The sequence below is a fragment of the Xenopus tropicalis genome, chromosome 5, assembly GCF_000004195.4.
Source record: "Xenopus tropicalis strain Nigerian chromosome 5, UCB_Xtro_10.0, whole genome shotgun sequence".
Lineage (NCBI taxonomy): Eukaryota > Metazoa > Chordata > Amphibia > Anura > Pipidae > Xenopus > Xenopus tropicalis.
The window spans coordinates 100,624,056-100,650,870 of record NC_030681.2 but is presented as its reverse complement, the minus strand read 5'-3'; the positions used below and the strand labels follow the sequence as shown (position 1 = coordinate 100,650,870).

Here is a 26,815-nt window from a genome sequence, read left to right as displayed (position 1 = left end):
TTATATAAACTCTAGTAGTAGTTCTGAAGCAAACACACAACTTTTACCAGTTCAGGGCAGCAGTATATTATATTTTAATTTCTTTAATCCATTTTCATTTTTTGGTGTTACTGTTCCTTTAATGCATATAGCATACACATTATAACTTACCAGAATAAAGAATTATTACAATCAGACATTCAGTAAATCCCCATATGGCTCTCTATTCCTCTGAGCAACCTCTTTTTAGACAGGTAATTTTCTGGCTTGGGAGGAAGTCATTCGCCAAATTTTTCTAAAATTGTAGGAGAGAGGGATCAAGGGATTTCCAGTGCGTTAGATGCCTTTTTAAAATAGTATATCAGATGTAAGTGGAACATTCTAGAGTAAGATTGAAGTTATGGGGTCCTCAATAATTTTAGCAAACAGGGTTCTGTGGAGAGAATATTTGAAAAAGCAAGCTTCTCATTGGGAAATTGTAGAACCTCTCCTAAAATTTCTGAATTACTGGAAAGGACTAAAAAACATGAAACATAGTGCCTATCTCATCCCTGCATTTGGGACATTGAGCCAATACATTCTAACACATTTCTGCCAGTTTGTAAGGGGTCAAATACGCTCTGTTTAAAATTTTTATTTGTATGTATCTATCCCTCATAGAAATGATCAGATCTGGGACCAATTTGAGAGCATCAGTCCACGTCTTGCCATCCAAAGTTATTCTTGAACCAACAAATTTATTTTTAGTTGTAATATTGGTGTATAGGCAGCCATCTCAGTGCATTGTGCCTGAGTCTGAGCTTTCAGAAGGAGCCAGTGCTGCTCATAAGGGTGAAGACACACAGAGCTACTTAGTAGCAGCTACTTATCACGGCTACTAAACGCCAGAAAATACCCTGCCATAGATAATACTGAGAACTGCCTCTGCTAAATCACATAAAGATTGTTATCAGTAAATGATCAGCATTGTCTATTTTAGTAGCCACAACAAGTAGCTGCTACTAGTAGCTATTGTTTCTCCTACTCCCATGTAACTGGAGGAGTCATAAGCCGGACTTGGATTTCTTACTATTCTGATATCTATTGGGAGCTACTATCTTGCTACCTTCCCATTGCAGCTTAGCAGTAAAGTGTGACTGAAGTTTATCAGAGCACAGGTCACGTGGCTATGGCACCCTGGGAAATGAAGAATATGGCTAGCCCCATGTGAAATTTCAAAATCTATTTGTGTTTTTGAAAAACTGATTTCAATGCAGGGTTCTGCTGGAGAAGTTCTGTTAACTGATGCGTTTGTTTTTTTTTAAAAAAACATGTTTTCCCATGACAGTATTCCATTAAATGACAAGTTTGGTAGGTGGGTGAACTTCCTGTTGTATTGTGTCCAAGCTTTTACATTCACTACCAGTGACAATGTTACCTAGGGTTTTAATACCCAGTTGTGCCCATCTGGCAACACCTGGGAGAGAGTGGAAGTGGGGAGACAGTTTTTGCCCCACAGTGGAGTTGAAGGAGACCAATCCTCAGAGGGGCCCTAGGCCAACTTTTGGGATCTTCAGAAGGGCTGTATCCAGGATGTTCAGGACCTGGGGTTTTCCGGATAAGGGAAAAAGTAATGATATATAAAGCAAAAAAGCTCATGAGAGGCCAATAAAAGAGCCATGATTACATTTAGTTATGACACTATTCCCTCATATATAATACAAGGCACAAAGTCTGCCAAGATGCAGCAAACACACAGCAGCCAAGCAATAAGGTATCTACTTTAAAGCAAGTGACCAGTAAATGCTACCTGCTGACTGGTTGCTATAGGTGATTTTACCTGTAGCAAACTTTGCACATCACATTACTACTTACCTTTTCTAGATTTCAACAGGCGCTGTAACTATGTCTGCATATAGCACTGCTCCAATTAGGTGGGCATTTTGATTTTTGAAGAGTTGACATCTTAAACCATTTAATTAAAAACAAACCTATTCAGCCAGACTGCCCCCGGTAATATTTTGAGAATAAGAATCAAAAATCTACATACAAATAAAATATTCTAACTTCAGAGGCTCATTTAGTTCAAGCACCTCACTGACATATAAAAATTTATAGATATGTAACACAAGAATTATAAAACTATTCTATTATTAGCCAATCATCCATAGTTCCAAAAAAACTATGGCAGACAATAAATTTTCATCCAAAATTTCACTTCCAGTGAAATCCAGTGACTGCAATGAGCTCAAATAAGGATCTCTAAAATAGCATAGTGCTGCTTAAGCGCTTCAAGAAAAGGAGTGACCTGATCCTCTCCCTGTGGCTTTCTGCCTTGATGGATTGGGATTAGACAAGTCAAAAGGAGGTCATAAAAGGAGAAAAAGAAAAAAACACCATATAAAGGATAAGGAAGAGAGAAGGGAAAATCACAATGCGAAGAAGGAGTGAACAACAAGCAAGTTTCTTGGAATTCACCAGGTAGCAAAGCCTACTACATTGCAGGAGAAAAAAAAGTCATGTGCCAAGAGTCTAAATGTTTAATAACACCTGCTCAATAAAAATCCACCAAATGATGAATTTACAAACAATTTACAGGAAACTTCTTAATAAAGCATTTAAAAGGTTTAATAATTAACCCGGAAAAATGCTTAACCTTTCAATTATCAAAAATAAATAACAAGAGCTGAAGCAGCTATGCAGGGTTCTACTGAAAAGCTAAAAAGCATATAACCTCAATGAGACATCATTAGGATCTATATAGCATTGTAAATTTTACTGCCTCTAAACAGGGTTATTTGTAAGACTTGTTTTATTGCAGTTGTTGTTAAATAAAACTCATAAGATTTGTCTTAGAAATAAGTTCACCACAAGTTTAAGCAATGCACCATATGCACTTACTGTTCCAGGGCGGGTAAAATCGATACTCTGAGCTGAGCTTTGCTTCATTTGGGTGCTGAAAAGCCTTGTGCATACACTTTGTAGGTATTCTGGAGTAATCTATAGACATAGATATGAGATGGAGACCATTAAAGAACCATTCCACAAATATATGAAATAGAATTTTAGCCCTCCTTCATGGATGCCAAATGAGTTGTTAACCATAATCCACACTTCTGCAACATGCTACATATAATACTGCATTACAGGCATTGGGAAAGAAAGCTCCGACTTTCAGTAGCTTTCTGCAGTGTGCATAGATCTCAAAGCGTGAATGCAGGGATCCACCATCTACCTAATATAACACATGGTGATCTTCAGCAGGTCATGTGATTATACCATCCATTTAATGGGCTTAATAAAGGTTCTTATAAAGGTAATTTAATAAAGTCATGCTTAACTCCATATACGTGGACCATAGACTAGGGGCAAAGCAGGTCAAAGGGGGGGGGGCAGCACTAGAAGAGACAAAATTCTGGTATAATAATGAGAATTTTGGCTCTTAAAGTTACCAGGAATGGCTTTTTGGCACCACTGGTAACTTGTGGGGTGCGGTCACCTGAGCCAAGAGTATCACCTTGCCTCATGCAAGGTCCACACCAGTGCCCCAGCGGTAATTCAGTGGTTGTCTGACTTTTTACCGTTTAAGCCATTCAGCAATAACAAGCATAATTTCTCGATGGGTACGCACTCCAGACACGGGTGAAGGTGGTTTAAGAAATAGCTTTCTTCACATTTGTCCTGGCGTGTTTCGTGTTTTTCAACACATAGTCATAGGTATGACAAACACGACACACGTCAGGACAAATGTGAATAAAGCTATTTCTTAAACCCCCTTCACCCGTGTCTGGAGTGCGTACCCATCGAGAAATTGTGCTTGTGACTGCTGGGTCTCCCTTTGCTACGGGTCTAGGGCGCTGCACCCGAACCACTGGATCAGTGTGGTGAGTGTCCACGAAAAAAAACTGTGATTTACATGATAATCTAATGAAGAAATAGTCATGAAAATAATTTTCCCTGGGTGAAGGGTCTGGGGCACGGCGCCCGGACCAACCTTGTGAAGGGGTGAGCGAATGCTAATTGAGACTCGCTGTTACAAATTTTAAATTAGACTTGATGTGCTGAGTGGCTTAGAGCAAATTTTGGTGTTGTTGTATTTAATTCAGCAATAACTACAAAATTATCACAGCAAACTAGTATTTGATCTAAATTTCACCATAATCTTCAGGTTGGATTTTCAGGTGTATATCAAAAAAATGGCCTGCCACTGATTCAGGCCCTTACTGGGCAGCAGCTGCCCCACAGTTTGGGAACCAAGGGTTTATTTATAATAGGGCTTGAGATCTGCCATGTGTGCATTACTTGATAAATTAGCATCACTATAAAATAATAGACACCATGATTAAGTGAATACTATGGTATAGACAAGAATGCTTACAAAACTAAAAACTTTGAACTTTTTAAAAACATTTAAAATTTGCAGTAGATTTCATTGCCCAATGTCGCCACCTGCTGGACGTTGACTTTATTGTGCTAATTTTTAGGTTTGTCACAGGCATCAGTGCAGTAAAACGCAATGATAAATATTTAAGCTAGTTAATATCACTTTCAGAATATCCAGCAAAGAGTTGTTCTGTAATTGCATTCACTACAACAGGAGACCAGGGAATGCAGTGGGGAATCAATATGAAATACTGTTATGGACAGACAGAGGGAAGCAAAAGGTAAGAACTGTAGTGAAGCTTGGCAGATAAATGGAGACCAAAAAAAGAAAAGCAAATTCATAAGAGAACAAGCACTGAGCCAAACAGTTCTTACAATGGGGGGGCACAAGCCTCACGTGTGCGAGGAAGTCATCAGCAAAAGAAATACATCAAACCATGAATGAATATAGTTGTAGGTACAGCAAATTAATGTAGGACCTGTTAGGATTAAAAACCTAATTCACTCCCTTGTTTCTTTCCATTATTCTTCATCTGCTGTTTAATTTCTCAATTGGTTTTACTGTCATTATTCTTTCCTCTCCGACCACCTCTTCCTCCTTCTGCCATTCTTACCACTTTTGCTTGTTTGGCCTTTTGCTTGTTATGACATTTTTTTCTGTTTTTCCTTTTCCTCTGAACAAATTTCCAAATTTTACATGGGTCAGGACAGCATTTATCTTATAAAGAATTATAAAGCATGGGTGGGTTATGCATTGTCAAAGAAATAGTAGTTATTAACAACTGCACAAAAATGCATGTAGTTAACACCATTCATTAATGGAGTCAAAACATGCTGCTTGCACATGTTGCTACGGTGTGCAGCTCTGGTAAATAAGTACTATTTTGAACTCCAACTCATTCTTTAATGACATTAGATGAAGAAGTAAACCTTTTTTTTTCTAAAATTATTGGTACAGCCCCCAGAATAACATACCCTTTTCCCTGCATGCAGATTTATTTTGTTTCTCTGTTACAAGTTCTATTAGTTACTTCCTCGTCTAGCGTGTAGGTCCACCCCCTTTTGCTTTCTGACACCTCTTTTCTCTCTCACTATGAAGGCCTCAAAAAGGTGCCTATTGGCATGATTACTGCCTCTGCTGCAATTAAAATCTATTACGCATGCGCAGTAGGCACCTCTTTGAGGTCATTAGACAGGAGAAAGCAAAAGGGGAAGGGCTTCACACTAGACAAGAAAGTACCTTATAGAACTGCTGTTCAGCTGCTTGAAACAAAGAAATAAAAATCAGGATGCAGGGAGAAGGCTATGTTATTCTGGGGGTGGTAAACTTTAGAGATTTAAGAGAAAAAAAAGGTTTACTTATTCTTTAATGACATTAGTTGGAGGAGTTCAAAACATTACATTATTTGTTACCAGAGCTGCACACCTTAATAAAACCAATCTTCCCCAACTCAAGAGCAAGGTCAATATTACGATTGTTATTTGCAGATAATAATTTATATAACCAGTATGAATATATGAAAGTATGTTGTCAGATACAATGACCCTCACAGGTTTATACAAGTCCTAACTAAAAATGCTTATTTTCATTACCAGTTTTCCATTAATAGTAGCCTCCAGAGAGTCAACCAGATCAGCAGTGACCCCAATCAGATTATGGTAATCAGACTGCATCCTGTTAAAGCATTTTTTATAGGTACGAGCCTTGTGCTCAGTCTCCATAAGCTGCTGTTGTAACTGCTGCAGTAGCTCTGAAAAAAAAAAAAAGTGATAAAAGAAATAAGTGAAACTTTACCAACATAATTAATCCAGCTAAAAAAAGTGTCACATAAAGACCATTTCTAAACTTGGCATTATAATGACTAATTACAGATTATTTGTTCCACTAAACCAGTTGGGTGCTGACTACCTCTGTTAACTTCTTAGACTAATAACACACATTGGGGGAGATTTATTAAGACACGAATGCTCGGAGAATATTTTCTCGAATTTTTTCGCGCTTGCACAACTTTTTCGTACACCAGCGCGAAAAATTCGGAAAGGTTCTACCGCTGTTTACAATCATTCGGTACGAAAATTCGTGACTTTTGGATCGCCAATACGATATTATCGTGACTAATATGATTTTTTCGTAAGCATTTTCGTGATATTTGCGATATTCAGAAATTATCGTATCCAATCCGAATTTTTCCCGTTCGGGATTCGAACTCGTGTTTTAATGAATCAGCCCCATTGTGTATACTCTGATTTGACACCCCCCCCCCCACCACCACCACCACCACCACCACCACTGTGCTTTACATGTATGTGTACTGTCAGGACTGCAATCTGCCTATTACTGTGCAGATTTCAGCAAAAAAATGCACACTTGAATATATTGTATGAACACTGAAAGGGGGATTACGGTTCTGTCAACGTACAGACATTGAGTAGAGGGGTTGAAAAAACCTACTGAGACAGAAGCTTCAAGTTTTTAGCAAAACTCGATAAAGTTCCACACAAGCTTAGCTACTGGCTAGCGAAGGCAAGTTCTCAATTAGGCAAAACATATATATAATTAGAATATCCTATAGAAAAATAAGTACTCCATCGTCCACTTTAGCTCTGTAAGGTTCTTCTGTAAAAATGAATTTACTGTACAGTAGGATTATTACATCCAATGTGGAAGGTGGCCATAGAAATTAGGATTCCAGCCCAGAGATGGCCGCAGTTTCAGATATATGTATTGTATTGGTACAAAGTACCAAAATAAATTCAAATGCATTCATTATTATGGAGGGTTCAAGTGCAATAGAAGAAGAAATCTTGGCTTGTAAAACTAGTTTAGGGGAATACTGAACATCTGGAATAGAACAGAATGTTTACAAATCAGTAAAAGGATGGAGATGGGTAGATTTTTTGTTGTGATGAAGTATGACGGAGCTAGACAGGAATTAGGAGCAGGTGACTTCTCTGTACAAAGCATTATTATGCCACAAGGTGGCAGAAGAGTAAAACCGAAGGATTATTACACTGTAAATAATTAACTCTTGTCCCATATTTTTGCATTTAAGAGACCAAAACTTCTTATTTCATAAGGTTCTGGCAGTGGGTTTAGGCATAGATCATAAGAGGGAACTCATAACACAAAGGGTATTTCCCTTTTTAGAGAAAGGAGGGAGCCACTATCGCGGAAGTGTCCAGACAACAACGTGCATACTTGAACAGTCACTGTGCTGACAATACCACCAAGGAACAGGAGGAGAGCCAAGATAAAAGAAATAATAGCTCAGAAGCTGGAAAAGAGAAGTGATGAGTGAGGACAAACTAAATGGATATGTGATACAGAGGTGTGCTAAGCTTTGCTGACTGAAGAAGGGTAGATTACAAGGGCCTTTAGTTACTATGAAATGAAGAGCTGACTGGCTAGCTTTATAAAGTATTTCTTTAATATTTAGTTCCCAGACATACTTTAAAAATGAAATAAACCTAACATTATATCTGAGACTCTACTAATGCAAATTACTTTTTATTACAATCTGTGCACACTCTTGTGTGCACATCTTACAGTGAACATTGAATAATTTAGGACAGTGGCGTAACTACTCTGTGCTGGGCCCTCTGCAAAAAATAATCTTCAGAGGAATGCAGCTCTAACTGTAACAGGAAGAAGTGTGGAAGCAAAAGGCAGAACTCTCTCCATTAATTGGCTGAGGCCTAGCATGTATGTGTGCCTTGGCTTGTTTGTGTGCACTGTGAATCCTATGATCCCAGGAGGCGGCCCTTAATTCTTAAAATGGCAATTATCTATTTAGGAGTACCCAACAGCACATACTACTAAAAAGTATATTTATATTGAAATGGTTTATTTAGATGAAGCAGGATTTTATATATGAGCTTGTTTATGCAATATAATTTTAAAGAGACCTACATTGTTTTAGGGTATAGTTATTTGTCTATATAATTGCTATTAAAAGCAGTGTTTATCTATTCTATTCTCTGCCCTGGTGGCTCTGAAACAATGTTGCCAAAGCAATAACATTTACAAATTTAAAGCACTACAAATTTTTAATAAATTCATATTGAAAAGTTGCTTAGAATTGTGTTTCTTTTATTAGGCAAAAAATTTTTTTGGGTTGATGTCCTTTAAACACACTTGTTCTGACTACTGTCTAACTGCTCCTTGAGGAAGGAAAATATGAGAGGAGTAATTTTATACTTTTAAGTAAATCAATGGTTTGCTGTGTTTTTTTCCCTAAAACCTATTAGGGCTCTCGCACACGGGGAGATTAGTCGCCCGCGACAAATCTCCCCGAAATGCCATCCCACCGGAGAAAATGTAAATCGCCTGTGAGATGGCATACGCGGCGGCGCGATACAGCGTATGCCATCCCACCAGCGATTTACATTTTTATAATCTCCCCGTGTGCCAGAGCCCTTAAGATTTATATTCATTTGTAAGGAGACATGCACAAAAATTAAATGTATATATTTGTTCTCTTACATTTTAAGCCCTTTGAGTGCGCCATTATACATTTGTAATGATTTTAAAGTTATTTGGAAATGTAAATTCAATTAAAAATCTGTCAGCAGTATTGCAGCGCTCCTCCAGCCAAAATTCCACTTCCCACAATGCATATTCTCCAATTACCACAGGTGAGAAGAAGAAGAATAAAAGTGTGCGCGGTACTGTGGAAACTGCACTCTTGTGGTTTTGTGCTTTCCAAACAATTTTGTCAAGAAAATGCAGCATGTTGCAATGACACACAATGCAATAATACGCTCAAGTACAATCAGATAGAATGTCATGGCAACAATTAGCTATTTTATGTGCACTCAAACCTGCATCTTAAATATAATCAAACACATAAAAAACCCTATGTAACAGGCCCAAGAGACTAAAAAATCAGAACATGCAAAAAAAAAAGTGGCTAATAAGGGAAATTTGCATTAATATGCATTTAACTATAATGAGCTGTTCCCATGCACTAGTAATTAATCATGTTTGTTTCAGAAACACTACTAGGCTATATACATGCTGTGTAGCCATTGGACAGCCACTGAAGCTGAAAATGAGAAATAATTCCAAATCTTTTTTTATCATGTCAGTGGAGCAAAATAAACTTTACTTAGGTTTAATTTAATAATTTGATTTTGTTTCCTTCAGTCTTGGAATTCACAATCACAGCAAGCAGACATTAAGGTAACCTTTATATCATCCCACAATCTTGTGTATGTGCCAGAATGGGGGGCCAATGCCCATGCATAGGCTACACAAATAATTATAGATTGTGAGGAGGGAAGGGGAATGAGAGAAGTTCAGTGACATCTAGGAAGTGCAGAATGGAAAGTGAAAGTATTGCAATATTTGATTGACAGATCAGAGTTTTAAATACATTTATAGCAGGTATGTATGCTTTTCATAAAAAATGAATTTGGGTTTTATGTTTACTTTTCAAATTACTGTTATTATACAGCTTTTTATGTCTGGGTGACAGGTCCCCTTTAAGAGGAATAACAAGGAATAACAAGGCAAAGCTAACTAAAGCAGTAGTAAGCCATAGCAAACAAAGGTATTTTCTGGTCTGTTTGCCATGTGTGTGTTTTTAGACCTGAAATTACCATGTAATTGTAATACAAATGTATGAAGAGAATGGAGAAATGTAATAATTTTTGTCATTAATAAATTCCCATTAAAAGAACCAAACAGTTAAAAAAAAAAAAAAAAAAAAAACCACAACCAAGACCTTGTAATTTTCTGGAAAGCACCTTTTGAACAAATCTGCTAACAAGTTTTTTAGGGGGGCAAAAATTCACACTTTTTCCAAATATGTAAATATTACTGCTTGGTATCACAGTAGTCAAAGTTAGAAAAGCCACATTAAAACCCATTAAGTAAAAGTTTAATTTCTGCTAGCGTTTTAGAAGATTAAATGCTTTTAGCATTTAGTACAGGTATAGGACCCATTATCCAGAATGCTCGGGACCAAGGGTATTCCGGATAAGGGGTCTTTCCGTAATTTGGATCTCAATACCTTAAGTCTACTGAAAAATCAATAAAACATTAATTAAACCCAATAGGATTGTTTTGCATCCAATAAGGATCATTTATATCTTGATTGGGATCCATTACAAGGTACAGTTTTGTTTCTAAATAGAAAAAGGAAATCAGTTTTAAAATTCTGAATTATTTGCTTATAATGGAGTCTATGGGAGGCAGACTTTCCGTAATTCTGAGCTTTCTGGATAACGGGTTTCCGGATAAGGGGTCCGATACCTGTACTATTAATTACACCATTTAGTCTTGCATTTCACTTTTGATTGCGACATACATGGGAGTTAAAGGGCAGACAGTTCCACGTGATTACTACACGCTCCCTCCCAGCACTGATAACCATCATTTCTAACGCTTCAAAAATGTTTCTTTTCTGTGCCCAAGGCTCCTATCCCACTAGTTTAGTTAACCCATTTTCTCCACTGATGAAATTAATATATTAAACACCTGCTGTACTAAGAAACAGAAATACAGAGAATCCTCTGTACATATATCAAACCTATGTCATAACAATAGTGCAGAAAATGTGCAGTTCATTTTGCATTTACCTTGGTTGTTATGCAAACTCTCTTTCTATATGATTAAATGGATAAGGAAAAATGTACGAATACAAGAACATTCATCATGTTTCAAAATTCATCTCTGTTGGAGGTTTCTACATCACTGCATCACTGGTTTAATAAAACATTACACAGGTGCACAAGTGAATACAAACTGGACTGTGAATGATTTACCACTTTGGGAAATTCTCTGCTAACAGTTTGGCACTCACTTCTGCCAGGTTTTAGTAGATGATCTTGAAATCCATAGAAAATAGCTTTGCAAGCTGCCACTAATTCATATGTGGGCATGTACAGTACAAGTAAAACAAGCCTGCAAAAGAGACATGTTCTACTTACATTAAAAGTCTCCTCGGAGTTTCATGACTTGTATTTAAACACTTGGCTTGCAGCCTTATCTCTTTATATGGTCATGGAAATCCTCGGTGACATCTAATTTCCATATATTTTACAATGGGTGATACATTAAAAAGAAAAAAAAAATGTCTTTATGAAGCTATGCAATGATTTCCGATTACTACCTGCTTAAAATGCTATGTAAACAAGCCCCTGCACCATTTTTACACAATTTTTTATTCCAGAATTTACTTGCCCCTGACTTTTACACATGGTCTACAATGATGTACAATAAGGGTGTAAAACACACTGACTGGGCAAACATAGACAAAAAATAAATAAACAGCTTTATAAATCTGCTATTTTCACTTTTTATATTGTTTTTCCAATGTAAATCACTTTGCATAGTTTGATATATAGGAACCAAATGTAAAGAAGAAGCAATGACAAGTATAATGCTTAATGAAGCAAAGGATACATATAATGTGATAAGTCTGGGGGTACTTGTAGCTTTCAGTATGACAGAGAGAAACTTTTCCAGCCTCATCCTCAGTTCAGCCTCCCATGACTCCTGGGTGTAAATACAAAATGTAAACATGTTAAATATGCCTTGTAGCACCTTTATATTTTACTTTTCATGCAAGTAGTACCCTCTAATTCTCCTGTTTCATTCTGAAACATTAAAGTTTTTTCCTTACAAAGAAGAATGCATTTTGCAGTCATCTGAAAATTCCCTCTTTCAGAGAACTTTAGTTTAACAGCAATGCTAGAAAACAATAGTCTATATTAGAAGTACCTAAAAATCTTACTATAAATTATATAGTAATAATACACAAGAGCCATGAATATCCTGTGAAGTATATTCTTAAACGGAGCATAGTAATATAGTGTTGTCATCAGTTGTAATCTGTGCTTAGTGATGTCATTTGTCACATGACTCACTTACACTTCTGTATTATCATAAATAATGTACCCCCTTTTGTAAAATACGAGGATATTAGAAGTCACCTTGGAGTTCCATAACTTGTGCAAAAGCACTTGGCCTTTGGCTATATGGTCATTAAATTCCCCTGTTAACTAGCCCTGTAATTAGACTTCATTCACTACATATCCTAATCCAGGTTTGCGATTCACTGGGTATTCTTAAACTCTGGACTATTCTCTGAAAATCATCTAAAAGACTGAACATACATTTTAACCCTTAACTTTTAAGGATCACCCAATGCTTTTCTACCTTCTGCCTTCTTTCAACCCAAATTAACTATGTAAGTTCTATGTTAACCAATTCATTTGTAGAACTGACTGAAGCCCAGATTGCTGGCAACGTCAGTATGCCCCCAATTTCTTCATTGTCTGATTTATACACTTGTGTTTGCCTGCCCCCTCTGGTGAGGTCAGAAATGGCTAGGTAAGGCACGTGTATATAAATAAATGAAGGGTGCAGGAGGGCATTTTGAAGACAAATCACTAAGGACAATGTATTCCATGATTTTTGATCTTTGCAGACCAGCACACACAGATGCAGTGTTAAAAAAAAACAAAAAACAAACAGGGATGCTCTGAATCCAAGATTTAGCCACATTCAATGGATAATTTGCAGTATTCGAGCCTGTCCTAATCTATAAAAAAGCCAGCTATTAAGGGTTCAAAGCGTTGGACAACTGAATGTGACAGATTTTTCACATCATACAATTTTGGTAAATGTTGCTAGAATCTGAATGTGCAAATTATGATTTGGATTCCATTTTGGCTGAATCCAGTAAATATAGTATTGTTGCATCCACTATATTAAACACAACCAAAAAATAGAATATATTAACATATACAGTGGTAAGAACGGATATGACTCATTTAATGAAAAAAAAGGAGAAAGGAGAAATTATTTGTTTTAAAATGAATTCCTTTCATGGAAAAAATAGCTGATACACAGATATCCTGGCACAGTTGGGTTAAACAGCAACAGGACAAGCCAGAGAAAGAATGCTCTCTATGGAGTTGTTTATAATAAATTTGCCTTAGAAAAGGAATTATAAAAGATATTCAAAAATAAAGCTGGACACAAACAGCAGCCAAAATTTTAAACTCCAAACAATTTGAAACTCCAAACATTTACACGTATTTTATAATAAATAAAGATTTATACCTACTGAGGATCACTGAGCAGTGCAGTTGGCCCCTTAGTTTATAAATGTGAATACTGTAAAAAATACTAGTGAGTGGGTAGAGGAGAAATGCAAGATAACTGTTTAATAATGGTGGGAGTACCAGCAAAAAAAAGTACTGTGTAGGCAACACACAAAGCTAACCTAGCCAAGTAATCTGACTAGATTTGTTGCCCATGGTTAAATCTGTGCTACTGCGGGCGACTAATCTCCCTCACTTGTGGCAAATCAATCTTAATTATATAAAAAATGGGAAGGTTAAGTATGGATGATACAAGAGATGCACAGTGTGCACAACTTAACAACAGATTTATGATTTCCAATAAAGCATGTAACTGCAGGAGCAAACTGGCCAACATGGAAAAAAGAAAAAAGATGTGCAGTTCTTAAATTAGAGAGCTGTAATTCCCTAAAGGAGAAGGAAAGGCTAATAAAGAGTTAATTTCAAGCTGCAGGCATACCTTCAGTTGTCTCAATAGTGCCCCTAAGTCTCCCCATATTTCACCTGTTCAGAAGATCAGAAGCCAAACAGGAAGAAAAAGAAACGGAAGAGAGCTGTGTAAAGAAAGTTCCCATAATGCCTCACTCCTGCACAGACACCCAGACCAGTTAGTTAGACTATGAGTCAGTTTCCTGCTGATTGGCTCAGATCCACATTCCTAAGGGGGGGGGAGAAGTGAGTTCTTAGCATTCTTGAGGGAGGGGGGAGCAGGAAAGAGCAGAAAGCAAAGAGCTGCGTGTCTCTGGCAGAGGAAAACAGACACAACTAATCTTTTTACAGAGAAGTCAGGGCAGCATTTCTGTGAGTGCTTATGGCTGTATTTACATAGACCTTTCTGATAAAGCTTACTTAGTTTTTACCTTTCTTTCTCTTTTAAGACCGCTCTACCACAATTCCAAGGTCCTTCATACCTATCTATGAGTTATACGTACATGTCTGTGGAATATTTAAAGCAAGGAACTCCTTAAGCGTTATTACCTGAAAAATCTCTTTGAAGGAGGGATGAGCAGCTGGATGAGGAACAAATGGCAGTGCATAGAAGGGAAGGAACTCTGTTGTCTGGCTAAGAGCTGCCCCACTAGTTTCCAAGTATGTTTTAAAGTGAGAAATCCGCTCTTCACAATCTGTACGATCCTAATAACAAATATAAAAAGTCTAAAACTTAAATTAGCACAAACAAACCACAGCACAATAGCAGACAGCAAGTCTAGTGTTAAAGTTTTGATGGCAATCCTCTGCAAATTGCCACTTATTTATCCATTAACATTTATATTTATTTAACCGAGTTCAATAACCAGGCTAATGTTTTCTCACAGTACTTTCCCATCAGAAACTTCAGTTCATATACGCAGGACCTCACCACCATCAAATGAAAGAAGAATGGAGACTGGGTTCTCACATTGCAAATTAAAATACACAGAGGACTCTGCATAATTATGGTGTGGTGAAATGATTTGGGGTTGTCTTCTTTCTCATGTCCAGTTTTGTTCAAATGGCTTAGGTACATTGAATACACTCTATAAATGTGTCATTACCAATATTAAACCTTAGCGTTGGTAATGTGCAAAGAGTTTGTACTGTTTCTGGAAAGAATGCTTTTAAAAACACTGTTGAGCTTTATAAATAAAAACCTTAGAAAAACATACTGTGGAGCTGTAGAAATCCATATTTATCATAACACGGAAATAAAACCTGAGAAGATTTTGAAGAAAATATTAAGTGTTGGAACATTCCATAGTGATGATGCTGAAGTGCTAGTGTGGAACTGACTCCTCAGAGCATGAATTTATTATAAACAAGGCTCACAGAGCCAGGCTGTAAAGCTGTGTGTATCCTAAAAGTGAGAGGAACAAACAAGCAGGGCCTGAATAAAGACATAACAGGAAATACAAGAACTGGTATTAGTCCAGTTTGAATGACAGGATTACATAGGAGTGGTTGAACTTGAGCAATTCTTCATATTAAGAGAAGCCAGCAACCATCTAGGTAGAGCAAAAGATTTTGTTTTTACGTGATATCTACTACAAATTAATTTTAAACAGAACATTTATTGAAGACACTCATACTACCAAGTGTTCCTCTAGATGTGGAAACATCCTGTTTCTTAAAGTCTCCACCAGACATATAAACAGGTTTCACAATGTCACATCACATTAAAAATCAACAGTCTAATAATAACATAGGCACACAGATTATTTGTATTAACATATATTCCAACATATTCCACAGATGCACAAAAAACAAAACAAAAAAAAACAAAAAAACAATAAATAAATCGGACATACGATTCGGCCCTGGTTGTGCTTCAGAGGAAAGATGGCAAAGTGAATCTGCAGGTAAAACTCCAGCTTTTGTGCCACTGGATTTGTGTTCTGAGTCTCAACAGGGATGTGTTCCTGCCACAGCGCAAAGAACTCCTTAATGTCCCCATCCTCAAAGGCAGTGATTAGATCCTTCTGCAGATGACAATCATAAACAGATTTACTGTCAGCACAATATGACCTGTGATTTGGAATAAAAATGAAAAAATTGTTCATTTTCAGTGAAATTTAACTACCTTTATGTAGATTTCTACTACCTGAATTACCATTACCACTTTATAACTGACCTGTCAACTAATTTGTAGGAAGACACCTTAATATGACCCCCATTTACCCTGTCACCATCATTAACAGCCCTGTCAGAATTGTCACACTAATTTTACTTACCTGCCTCCATTTAAAAGCATCCTAAATCCTCCAAAATAGCTAGAGTAGGGAGTGTGGTTGGGGGGAGTGTCTGTGGGTAGAATGGGTATGGCCTGGACTACTAGGTGTTGTGGATTATTTCATAAAACCAACTTGGGGTCACTGCTATAATGAATTCTAACTTCTGTCCCAGTGCCACAAATAACAACACCACATCAATTATATTTTATGTGGCCCCTTGTGCTCTTTTACAGTTTGATAACTTTGCTGGCCAAGTTTCCCAGTATTAGATACCATTTTATACCACAGCCACATTCACAGGCCAAATAAAATTTAAAACAATGTCATATAAAGAAAGCTCATAACATGATAATGCAAATACTAAAAAGCTATCAAAAACAAAGACTTTTTGGGGCCTATTTACTAACGTTCATATTTTGTTAGTTTTCACAAATCGTATTTTTTAGCGCTACAAATTGTGGATCATAAACCTAAGTCTAACACGAATACAAAGCTTTGCCATCTAAAAGCTGTCTATGAAATGTAGGAATCAGTGGAAACTGTCCTAGGGATTACAATCTTTATGTAACGGATGGTTTTAAAGGTGTGTAAAAAACCTTACATAAGCACACAAAAGCGAGTTTAGTCATGGCAGAAAAAACCTCTATAATTATACATATTCGAATTCTGAAAAATGGGTCTTCAAGTTTTACATTTTGGTGCAACGTTAATAAATAATAAAAAAATGGGAACATCCTACAAACAGTACAAAGGTTGAGACTTCAGTCTTTAAAGGGGACCTGTCGTCCTAAGAAATAATTTGAAATTCTTTTCTATTGTGGCGAGCAAAATAAACTTCACTTACACTATATAAGTAATATAAATCTTCAGTCCTGGAATTACACAATCACAGCAAATAGGCAGGTGCCATTTTGTGGACACTTATTAAGGCAAGCTTTGTATCACCCCAAAATCGTGTGTATGTGCCAGAATGGGGGATCAGATGCCCAGGCCATTGCACTGGCTACACAATTAGATGGTTAGGAGGGAGGGGGAAAGTGAGAGCTGAATTGAAAGTTAAAGTACTTGTCTGCCTTAGGCATAGAGGCGGGGCAGGCAATATGTGATTGACAGCTGGGATTTTTAAATGCCTTTATAATGGGTTTGGATGTGTTAATATAGAAATGAATTTGGGTTTCTTGTTTAATTTGAAAAGTACTTTTATTATACAGCTTTTTATGTCTGGGTGACAGGTCCACGTTGTTTCAGTGAACTACAGAAATACTGGTGTTGTAATAAACAATGCACTAAGATGTGGTTAGTTTAATAATGATAGGAGGGGTGGATAATGGTTTCAAACAGTTGTTCTGTAATGCAACATATATCACTTAAAAAAGGGTATTTCACTTAAAACTGCAATTTCCGTAAAATCCATAAAAAAACAATATGGCATCATTTGTACTGCATATATCCCCTCCACTTGCCTGCACCATCACAGTTTCCTAAACCAAATAGCAGCTTTCACTCGGTGGCCATTTTTCCTCTGATACATAATCAGTTACATTTAAATCTGCAAACAGCATACACACACAGACCCTTATTCAGCATACATTTCATCAAGAATACAGGTTCACACAGGCACAACTGTCTTTGATAAAAGCTCTGCTTTGTTTGAGCACTGTAATGGTAAAGCTGAGCTCAGGAGAAAAAAAATTGAAGTACACAGCTAAAACTGAGTTTCTATGGGAACCAGCAATGCCATCTCTTCACTGGCTGCTAGACTGGGGGCGTGTTTAGTAATCTGAGCTTAGAACAACTGAGCATGCCCACAAGCCAACAGCCAAAGCAAATTCCTGAGGGAGGGGTCTGAGTGGGTTACAGGAGGAGAAGGAAATCTAAGTGATAAAGGAGATTTTGCAGCCTTACTATTAACCCCTGGACAACCAGTGTGGCAGGTATTGAAAGATTTCAAAGAGGCTGTTCACTGATTACATTTTTGTGCGTGGGGTTTACATGTCCTTTAAGGGCATAAATCCTTTACAAAGTAAGACATATTTGTGGAAAACACAACATCAAAATTAAAGGAGAAGGAAAGGCTAATAAAGAGTTAATCTCAAGCTGCAGGCATACCTTCACTCAATAGTGCCCTTAAGTCTCCCCATATTTCTCCCATTCAGATGATCAGAAGCCAAACAGGAAAGAAAAACGCTGAGCTCTGTAAAGAAAATTCCCATAATGCCTCACTCCTGCACTGAGACCCCTGTACATGTGCAGTTTGTAAGACTATGAGTCAGCTTCCTGCTGATTGGCTCAGATCACACATTCCTAAGGGAGGGGGGAGTTCTTAGCATTCTTATGGGAGGGGGGAGCGGAAAGGGGAGAGAAGTGAGCTGAGCAGACTCTGGCACAGGAATTAAGAACATCAAGTTCGCAAAAAGGAGGCAAGAAATCCTGTGTTTCTTTTGATAGGAGGACTCAGTGCAGCTTTTCTGTGAGTGCTTATGGCTGTATTTACGTAGACCTTTCTGATAAAGCTTACTTAGTTTTTTTTGTCCTTTAAGGGGAAGTATATATGGCAGGTTAAAAAGGCCAAAGAAAACAGGATAAAGCCCTCAGGACCAAAAAGCAAACTCAAAACCAAAAAAAAGAAATGTCCTGTAGCTCAAAAATGACTTAATTAAAGTAGAAAATATATTTATAGGAGAAGGAAAGGCAAAGTCACTTGGGGGTGCCACAACGTTAGGCACCCTCAAGTGACTTTAATCGCCTACCTTGTACCCCGGGCTGGTGCCCCTGTACAGAGAGAACAGCACCACCCTGGGGTACCTGCAGCTCTTCCTACTTCTGGGTTCGCACGCGTGCGCAGAAGAGTGAAAAGCTGAACTTTAACAGAGAAGTCGGCTTTTCACTCTACTGCGTATGCGCCTGTCCTTAGTCGTTCCCAGAACGAAGCAGGAAGGAGGAAGCGCTACGCTCCAGGTACCCCAGGCTAACAGGGGCACCAGACCGCTTACAAGGTAAGTGATTAAAGTCACTTGGGGGTGCCTAACATTTTGGCACCCCCAAGTGACTTTGCCTTTCCTTGCCCTTTAAAACATCATATTAAAAGGATATACGCACAGGCCCCATGGTACTCCACTTATATGTTTCATACCCTCCTATAAGTAATCATAGCCATTGTGGTACCATGACATAAAAAGTCTTTAAAAGAGGATATCTCCTCCCATAATTACACACACCCAATCAAAACACTTTACTTCAACAATCAATTAGACAGCAATATAATACATGCATTTCACAGGGCTCCATTTTTAATCTGTATGTGCCATGTGTAATATAAATATGTATGGGCAGCTTTAGGCTAATGTCCCATGTATTTTAAAGGCTTTCAGATCGTTGCATTTAAACGTACAACCATATGCAAACGTTTATAAGGGCCCTATAATTTATTTTTTAAGGCACCCTACTCACCTATGTGCTCCATAGACTGCTGTAGCTGATGTAACATAGTTTCTATAAAATTAGACATGCCTAGTATGTCTGTGTGAATTGGTGCACTACATGAAATAACTTAGAGCTGAGCTAAATGAAGAAGATATAATTGTTCTCACTGCAAATTGTATTGTGTATATAGAAATGCCTGGAAAATAACCATGTGCTGTTGATTAAATGTATCTGCAGACAGACAAAGGCTAAAGGGCAAGTTCTCCCATGACTAATGCTCTGCATTTAAATGATACAAAAGGCAAGCCCCACCATTTCCTGTTACAGACACAAGAGAACACCTCTGGAAATAAAATGATGTATTTATCCTAATTTACCCTGCCTGGCCTTGAAGAAAAAGAATTATGCAATATATCCAAACAGACAAGACATTTCCGAGCATTCACCACCCTGTCTGCAGAGGGTGGCAGCACAAGGTGATATACAGCATTTAAACCCAGACAGGGCGTTGTTGCTTGCTACCAGAAAGGCAGCCCCAGTGTTAACATTCCATTCATTGCACCTCTATCTAATCCACAATTATTATTCACAATGATTATTTATTCTAACCCTTTCAGCACTAGTATGATTGGTGTACTATTCTGTAATGATAACTCAAAATAGCCTTGATGATGTGGTACCTCCAGGGTAACCTTTGTGTGTTGCACCTATATAATCCAGTTTCATATAAAGAAATAATATGTGGGCACTGCCACATTGTATTTGATGTATTTGCAGCCCAAATGTCTTACCAGTGTGATAAATAGTGTACTGATTTTATCACACTCAAGCTTACTGGTTTTCAGAATTATGCTCATATGAGGAATAATGCTACACTGTAGATAAAAACCATAGCAGATATCATATGAATGCTGCATTTTCTTAATAAAGATTAAAGAGTGGTGGGCCCCCTAGGCTGCTTGCCCCTCCCCACCGCACACTTGTGCCCCTGCAAGCTCCCTCCCCCATCGCACTTGCACCCCCCACACCGAGCGGCTGCATTAAGGAAAGGACAGGGGAGAATCAAATGGCTGTGAAATCTCCCATCCAGTTCACAGTGCAGATGCAGCCAGCAGATCTTTGCCACCCTAGGCCAGGGCCTTTGTGGCCTGGCCACAAGTCCTGGCCTGAAAATAGCTCTAAAATATGCTGTGAACAAAAGTGCAGGCACCTGGTTAGTCAGCAACAGGGATTTGTAAGCTCCATTTGTTGACATCTGTGATGAGCTTGCAGGTAAAATTTTGATTCCATGCAGATTATGTTTGTGCAAGCTTAAACTTTCTGCAGCTCCTTTGTAGTGATCTGAAGATTACACTTTTCATACATGAACTGTCTACAAGCAGTTCTGAGACCTTCTCCTAAGTTCATCAAGACCCTTAAATGGACACTGCATCCTCTTTTCAGCACTAGTGCAATAAATACATCTTGTTCTAAACATGCTTTTTGCCTATTCTTTTAATTTAGAATAATGGAACAGAAAGCACAATGTGGGCTTAGTTTTATTTTAAAATATTTCACTCAGTATTATCAGGCCTGGAGTTGTTTTGTTAATTTTGCGAGAGAGCAACAGTTTGACCCTAGGGTTGCAAAATCTCGACAAGTGGTTCACTTTCTGTTTGCAGGGTTTTAAAAGAAGCTCAGTTTGAATACATTGCGGGGTCAAGACAGCCTTGACTAATATTGCCTGGGAAGAATCCTCTTGTTTGCAGTGTTGCACTGAAGAGAGTCTGTTTATATTTGAGATCTAGGATTCCTCCTTGGGACCTTCCTCTAGTTCTTTGGGCCCTAATGTCCTCACCCTTTGAACTTGGAGAAAGCGTCACATTGGCATGCCACTCTGAAAGTCCTGGTGGCGATTACTCCAGCATGCAGAGTGGGGGAGATTCATACACTCTTTGAAAGGGAAGTGGATATGGTAGTCTTTCCTGACAAGGTGGTAATGAGACCATATTTTGAGTTTCTCCCGAAAGTAATCTCTAAGTATCATTCAGATCTTGAGATCTTACATCTTTCTGTCTTTCTCCAAAAGTCACATGATTTTAAGGATTCAATTCGGCTGGATCCAAATCCTGCCAAAAGGCAGAATCTTTGCTGAATCACAAACTGAATCTTGCATTTGGTGTGTCCCTAGTTAGAGCTATTTCTCACTACTTAGATCAGACGGAATCATCATAGAGATCAGATATATTGCTCCGGATTCCAAGAGGTTCAAGGAAGGGTTTGGCTCCAGCCAAGGCAACTATTAGTCTTGGATTATCTTCTGCATTGTTCTAGCGCAGTGATCCCCAACCAGTGGTTCCTGAACAACATGTTGCTCCTCAACCCCTTGGTTGTTGCTCCCAGTGGCCTCAAAGCAGGTTCTTATTTTTGAATTCTTGGACTGGAGGCAAGTTTTGGTTACATAAAAACCAGTTGTACTGCCAAACAGAGCCTAATTTAGGCTGCCAGTCCACATAGGAGCTACCAAACAGCCTATCACAGCCCTTTTTTGGCACCCTCATGAACATTTCTCATGCTTGTGTTGCTCCCCAACTCTTTTTACATCTGAGTGTGGCTCACGGGTAAGAAAGGTTTGGCATCCCTGTCCTAGCGTATCAGTTGGCAGTTGGAAGAAAGTTCCTAAGGGCCTGAGAGCTCATTTCACAAGAGCTGTGGTTACTTCCTGGGTGGTGGAAGCCATATCTAATCTGCAAGGCTGGCAGATGGTTGTCGGCTTCTACTTTTGTTTGTCATAGATATTGGGGCCTATTTAGTATGTTGTTTAAAACAAAAATCCCCAAAAACAGTGTAAAAAAAAAAAAAAAAAAAGCAATGTTCCTGTGGAAGAAACAATGCATACAAAAATTACACCGTCTTATACGCAGCGAAGCCTGGCAACATGTGGAAAATTTTGTTGCTGTTTTTTACACAGCATAATAAATGTTTTGTTATTTCAAGATTTAGGAGGAAGATCTTGCAGTTTATTCAGAATAAAGTTTTTGTTCAACAATTGTCCCTCCCTTCTTGAGCTTTGGCAAATCCTATGTTGGTGAACTGCCTGCCATGGGTGACTTGGGAAATAGAACGTTGACATGTTCAATCCCTATTCATTTTCCCTGCTGTGTTATATAGATAATATAATAATAATAATCCACACAATCAATCAGTTTTTTTTCAGGGTCAGTGACGGTAGGTAGGTGCATCTATAACTAATTTACCCATATAATGCATTTATTTTTGAACTGCAGCAGATTTATGCTTGTCCCGAAAACACCAATCATAAACTTTATCCCTAAATTGCCTCAATTTTTTTAGCCCCGAAGAAGTGCATTTGTACCTGAATTAGTAGTGTCTTCGATTCCCGCAACGCTAATCCAGAAGTCTTTGGAAGTTGTTTCCCCTTTGTTTTGCACTCCTTAGTAAAGGTTTCTAACGTCTCCTGAAACTCCCCAAAGTTCAGAAACTGAAAATAAAGACAAAGTTGATTTACCATTTCTTCTGTCCCACTTATGTAAAACATACAGTATTTGTGGAAAGATTAACAAAAATCTTTATGACCACATTTTTATTGTTCCACATTTAATGCTCCAGAAACACAAAATATTTGTGTTCTGTGTAGTATTGCCAGTAACACTGGCTAAAAATTTAGAGTATTGTACTAAAACAGTGAAAACCATCTTCATCACAGCTAGTGTACCCTAGTACATCAACTATATCTGATGTTATTAAAGAAAAAAATCACATAAGACTTTGTTTTCATAGCAGCTAATGCCTGGGTTATCTGCGTGGTGCATTGGTGTGCAAACTCTATGTAACAGAAGTACATATGCCCAAAGGGGCCTATACATTACACCAGCCAAAAGGCCCCTGCACACAGTTAGTATTTGCCCAGTGTAGGTCTGCCCATGTAACTCCTTACTGCATTTAGGAACAGGATTACAAGCAAATCAAGTAAATGTTTAAAGTGGACCTGTCACCCAGACATAAAAAGCTGTATAATAAAAGCCCTTTTCAAATTAAACATGTAACCCAAAGCCATTTTTTTATTAACACACCTATACCCATTATATAAGCAATTAAAAGGTCCTGCTGTCAATCATATATTACCTGCCACACCTCTATGCCTTAGGGGCATAGGGGTGGGGCGGACAGTTACTTTCACTTTCAAAAACTTCTTAGATGTCACTGCACTCCTCACATTCCCCCTCTCTCCTCACCATCTAATTGTGTAACCAGTGCATGGACATGGGTATGAGGTCCCCCCATACTGGCACAGAAACAAGATTTTAGCAAGATGCAAAGCTTGCCTTAATAGTGTCCACAAAATGGAGTCTGTCTGTTTTCTGCAATTGTTAATTCCAGTACTAAAGGATTTAAGTTTAAAATAATTTATATAGTGTAACTGAAGTTTTTTTTGCTTGACAAACACAATAGAAAACAATATGTAATTATTTCTTAGGGTGACAGGTCCCCTTTAAGGGCCATGACAAGCTAAAACATGCAAATCTTAATAAAGCTCAAAATAAATTTTTTTTTTTAATCATTTTAACAATTTTTAATATATTTTATATGCATATTCTTTTATTTATATTTCATGAAAGATTAAACTTACAATACTCAAACAAAAAGTAAAGCACAGTATTCAAAACTGTAACTGCTTTATTAACAATATATAATTTTATGGAAACCAGACCTCTATGTTAGGTACATTGAAACCACAGTTGTTCCGGTCCTAAACATGACCAAACCTACAACCCCCTTGAGTTCAAAAAAATAATCGCTGATATAAATAATTAATTCAAAATAAGCCTTTACATTTAGTTGATATTAATTTCAATGATTCACCTTATCCATAATGTATGAATTTAGACAAACACCAATTCTACACAAGAGGTTTGACCAAAAACTAAACAAATTTGCATATTAAACCATGAGATAAATATAAAACAATATCCTCTGTACAACAAATAAATGTTCAGTTTTCCAGAACTATAGTTTCACATCACAAGAGTTCAGGTGAATCCAACTGTGAGAATTTAGACAAACTCCTGCAAAAATTGCTGGCATTATTTACATTTATGTATGACATAAAGCTTATGGGTAAACAAACACTTACCTCTTTAACTAACCCAAGTAAATCTGCTTCATAAGCCAAGATATCCCCCATTTTTACACCACTTGTCATCTAGCAGGAAACCTAGGAGAAACATTACTTGATTAGTAATAAATGTCTGGGCCTAGTGGAAAAGAAGCAGTAATCCCAGAACACAGACATAAATAGCAGAATTTGTATTCCCATTAGACCCTTTCATAGACAGATATGTTTCAGTGTGAAATAGAAATGCAAAATATTCATTTTTCTGTCTTCTGACGGAAAGGTACATTATTACTTTTGATAGATTTAATTAGAACTTCTTTTATGTTCTCCCTTCTGGTCTTTGTTCTGAATAATATGCTTGCTATCCTGACACACAATTCTATATAATTTGATTACTCAGTAGTTCTAGGTAACTTTATTATGTTTTGTCTGCCAGCTCTCATAAAATGATATAGCAGCTAGGTCTATAACCAGTTCTATTAAGTCTGCGATAAAAAATTTATGAAGAAAAAAAAAAACTTAAAGCAACCTTAACTGTAAAATTACATGGTATGGGACCTGTTATCCAGCATGTTTGGGACCTGGGTTTTCCGGATAAGGAATCTTTCCATAATCTGGATCACCATATCTTAAGTCTACTAAACAAACATTTAAACATTACATAACCCAAATAGGATTGTTTTGCCTCCAATAAGGATTAATTATATCTCAGTTGGGAACAACTACAAGGTTGTGTTTTATTATTACAGAGAAAAAGAAAATCATTTTTAAAAATGTGAATTATTTGATTAAAATGGAGTCAACGAGAGATGGCCTTCCCGTAATTTGGAGCTTTCTGGATAGCGGGTTTCCAAATAACAGATCCAATACCTGTACAAATGTACATTTAAAAACTAGACACATCAGGTGTGATTATGTAAGCGAATTTATTTTAAAAATGGTAAGGCACATACATGTCGAAACAAATTCAACTCAAGTTCAAAAAACAGGGCTTTTTGCTGAATTTATTTTTTTGACTTTATTGATTTATTTATGAATAGCCCTATTAAACAATAAATACATATAAAGTCAGTGCCTGCTGTAAATGATCTACTGAGTTCAAAAGTTCAACTAATTTATCTGCATGAACCTACTAAAAATCACCTGTCATTGGGCTTTCAAGGGTGCTGCAGAGGCACACAGATAAAGGTCTTAAAGGGGTAGTATGCACCAAAAAGCTGCCCTGGTGATACAAAAGAGGAAGAGATTTCATGAAAGGATGTACAGCGTATATTTGGGTGTCAAAAGAGGCGACACTGAAATCCCCTAATTAAAGGAGACATTTTGTGTGAAAAACAATATTGTACTGTTGCCAATGAATTGTACTCACCTAAAAATAGAAGGAATGTGCTTTGAAAAGTAGTGTTTTGTAATGATTTATTAAAAATAAATGCACTGTAGGATAAGATCCAATCAGCAGCCAGGCTGACCTGATAGGGAACTGAAGCCTGTCTATGCTTGTGTGACTGCAGGGTTGTGATTGGCTACGCCCTTCTTTTTTGCTTCTGTCAGGGACCACTAGGAAACACCCACCCCTTATTTAAAAGACAGACAGGAATCTGAGAGGATCTATAGGGAGCTCCAATAAAGGGGCCATTTTTACAGACAGTGTTCATTTTTAGACAAAAGTGAAACCAGCACCATGTGTTATTCCTAATTGCCTACAAGATGACAGTTTTTTTCATTCATCCTATACGTCTCCTTTAAAGAAAAGGAATATCTATGGAGAAAAGCAAGAAGCCTATGTCCAGGTCTAAAGCACATAAATGAGAAAAACTGAGATGCATATTTATTAGTGTGTAGGCCAACATCACTGGTGATGTTGCTCATAGCAGCCAAATTAGATCTTTGCTTTTGTTTCTAACTTGTAGGTGTCCATTCACTTCTAATTGCTGATTGCAAAAGGCAACATCACCTGTGAAGGCGAAGACATTTTTAAAAAATTGTGACTAATTCGCGCAGCAGAAACCCGTTGCTGCAACTTATACATTACCCTTTGGCGGGAAAGTCGCTGTAACCGGCCGATTAGTCACCCCATGTGTCTTCACCCTAATAAATATTCCCCTAAATGTGCAGTGTGAAAGATAAGAGAACC

At 37.6% G+C, this 26,815-nt stretch overlaps 1 protein-coding gene across 6 annotated transcripts in view; it reads right to left on the bottom strand.

Moving 5' to 3' along the window:
- Positions 1–26,815, bottom strand: part of armc9 (armadillo repeat containing 9) — a 77,175-nt gene that overhangs the window by 45,473 nt on the left and 4,887 nt on the right. For 5 of the 6 annotated variants that reach the window (XM_012962524.3, XM_012962522.3, XM_012962526.3 and 2 more), the window contains 8 exons: positions 24,700–24,780; positions 22,921–23,046; positions 15,720–15,890; positions 14,413–14,568; positions 11,750–11,842; positions 10,924–10,948; positions 5,935–6,092; positions 2,860–2,958 (listed from right to left, as the gene is read on the bottom strand). In XM_012962524.3, the coding sequence (XP_012817978.1) occupies positions 2,860–2,958; positions 5,935–6,092; positions 10,924–10,948; positions 11,750–11,842; positions 14,413–14,568; positions 15,720–15,890; positions 22,921–23,046; positions 24,700–24,768 (897 nt within the window). In that variant the 5' untranslated portion in view covers positions 24,769–24,780. Of the gene's footprint in view, positions 1–2,859; positions 2,959–5,934; positions 6,093–10,923; positions 10,949–11,749; positions 11,843–14,412; positions 14,569–15,719; positions 15,891–22,920; positions 23,047–24,699; positions 24,781–25,824; positions 25,916–26,815 lie in introns of those variants that run through there. The other variant, XM_031901407.1, reaches the window with a different exon arrangement.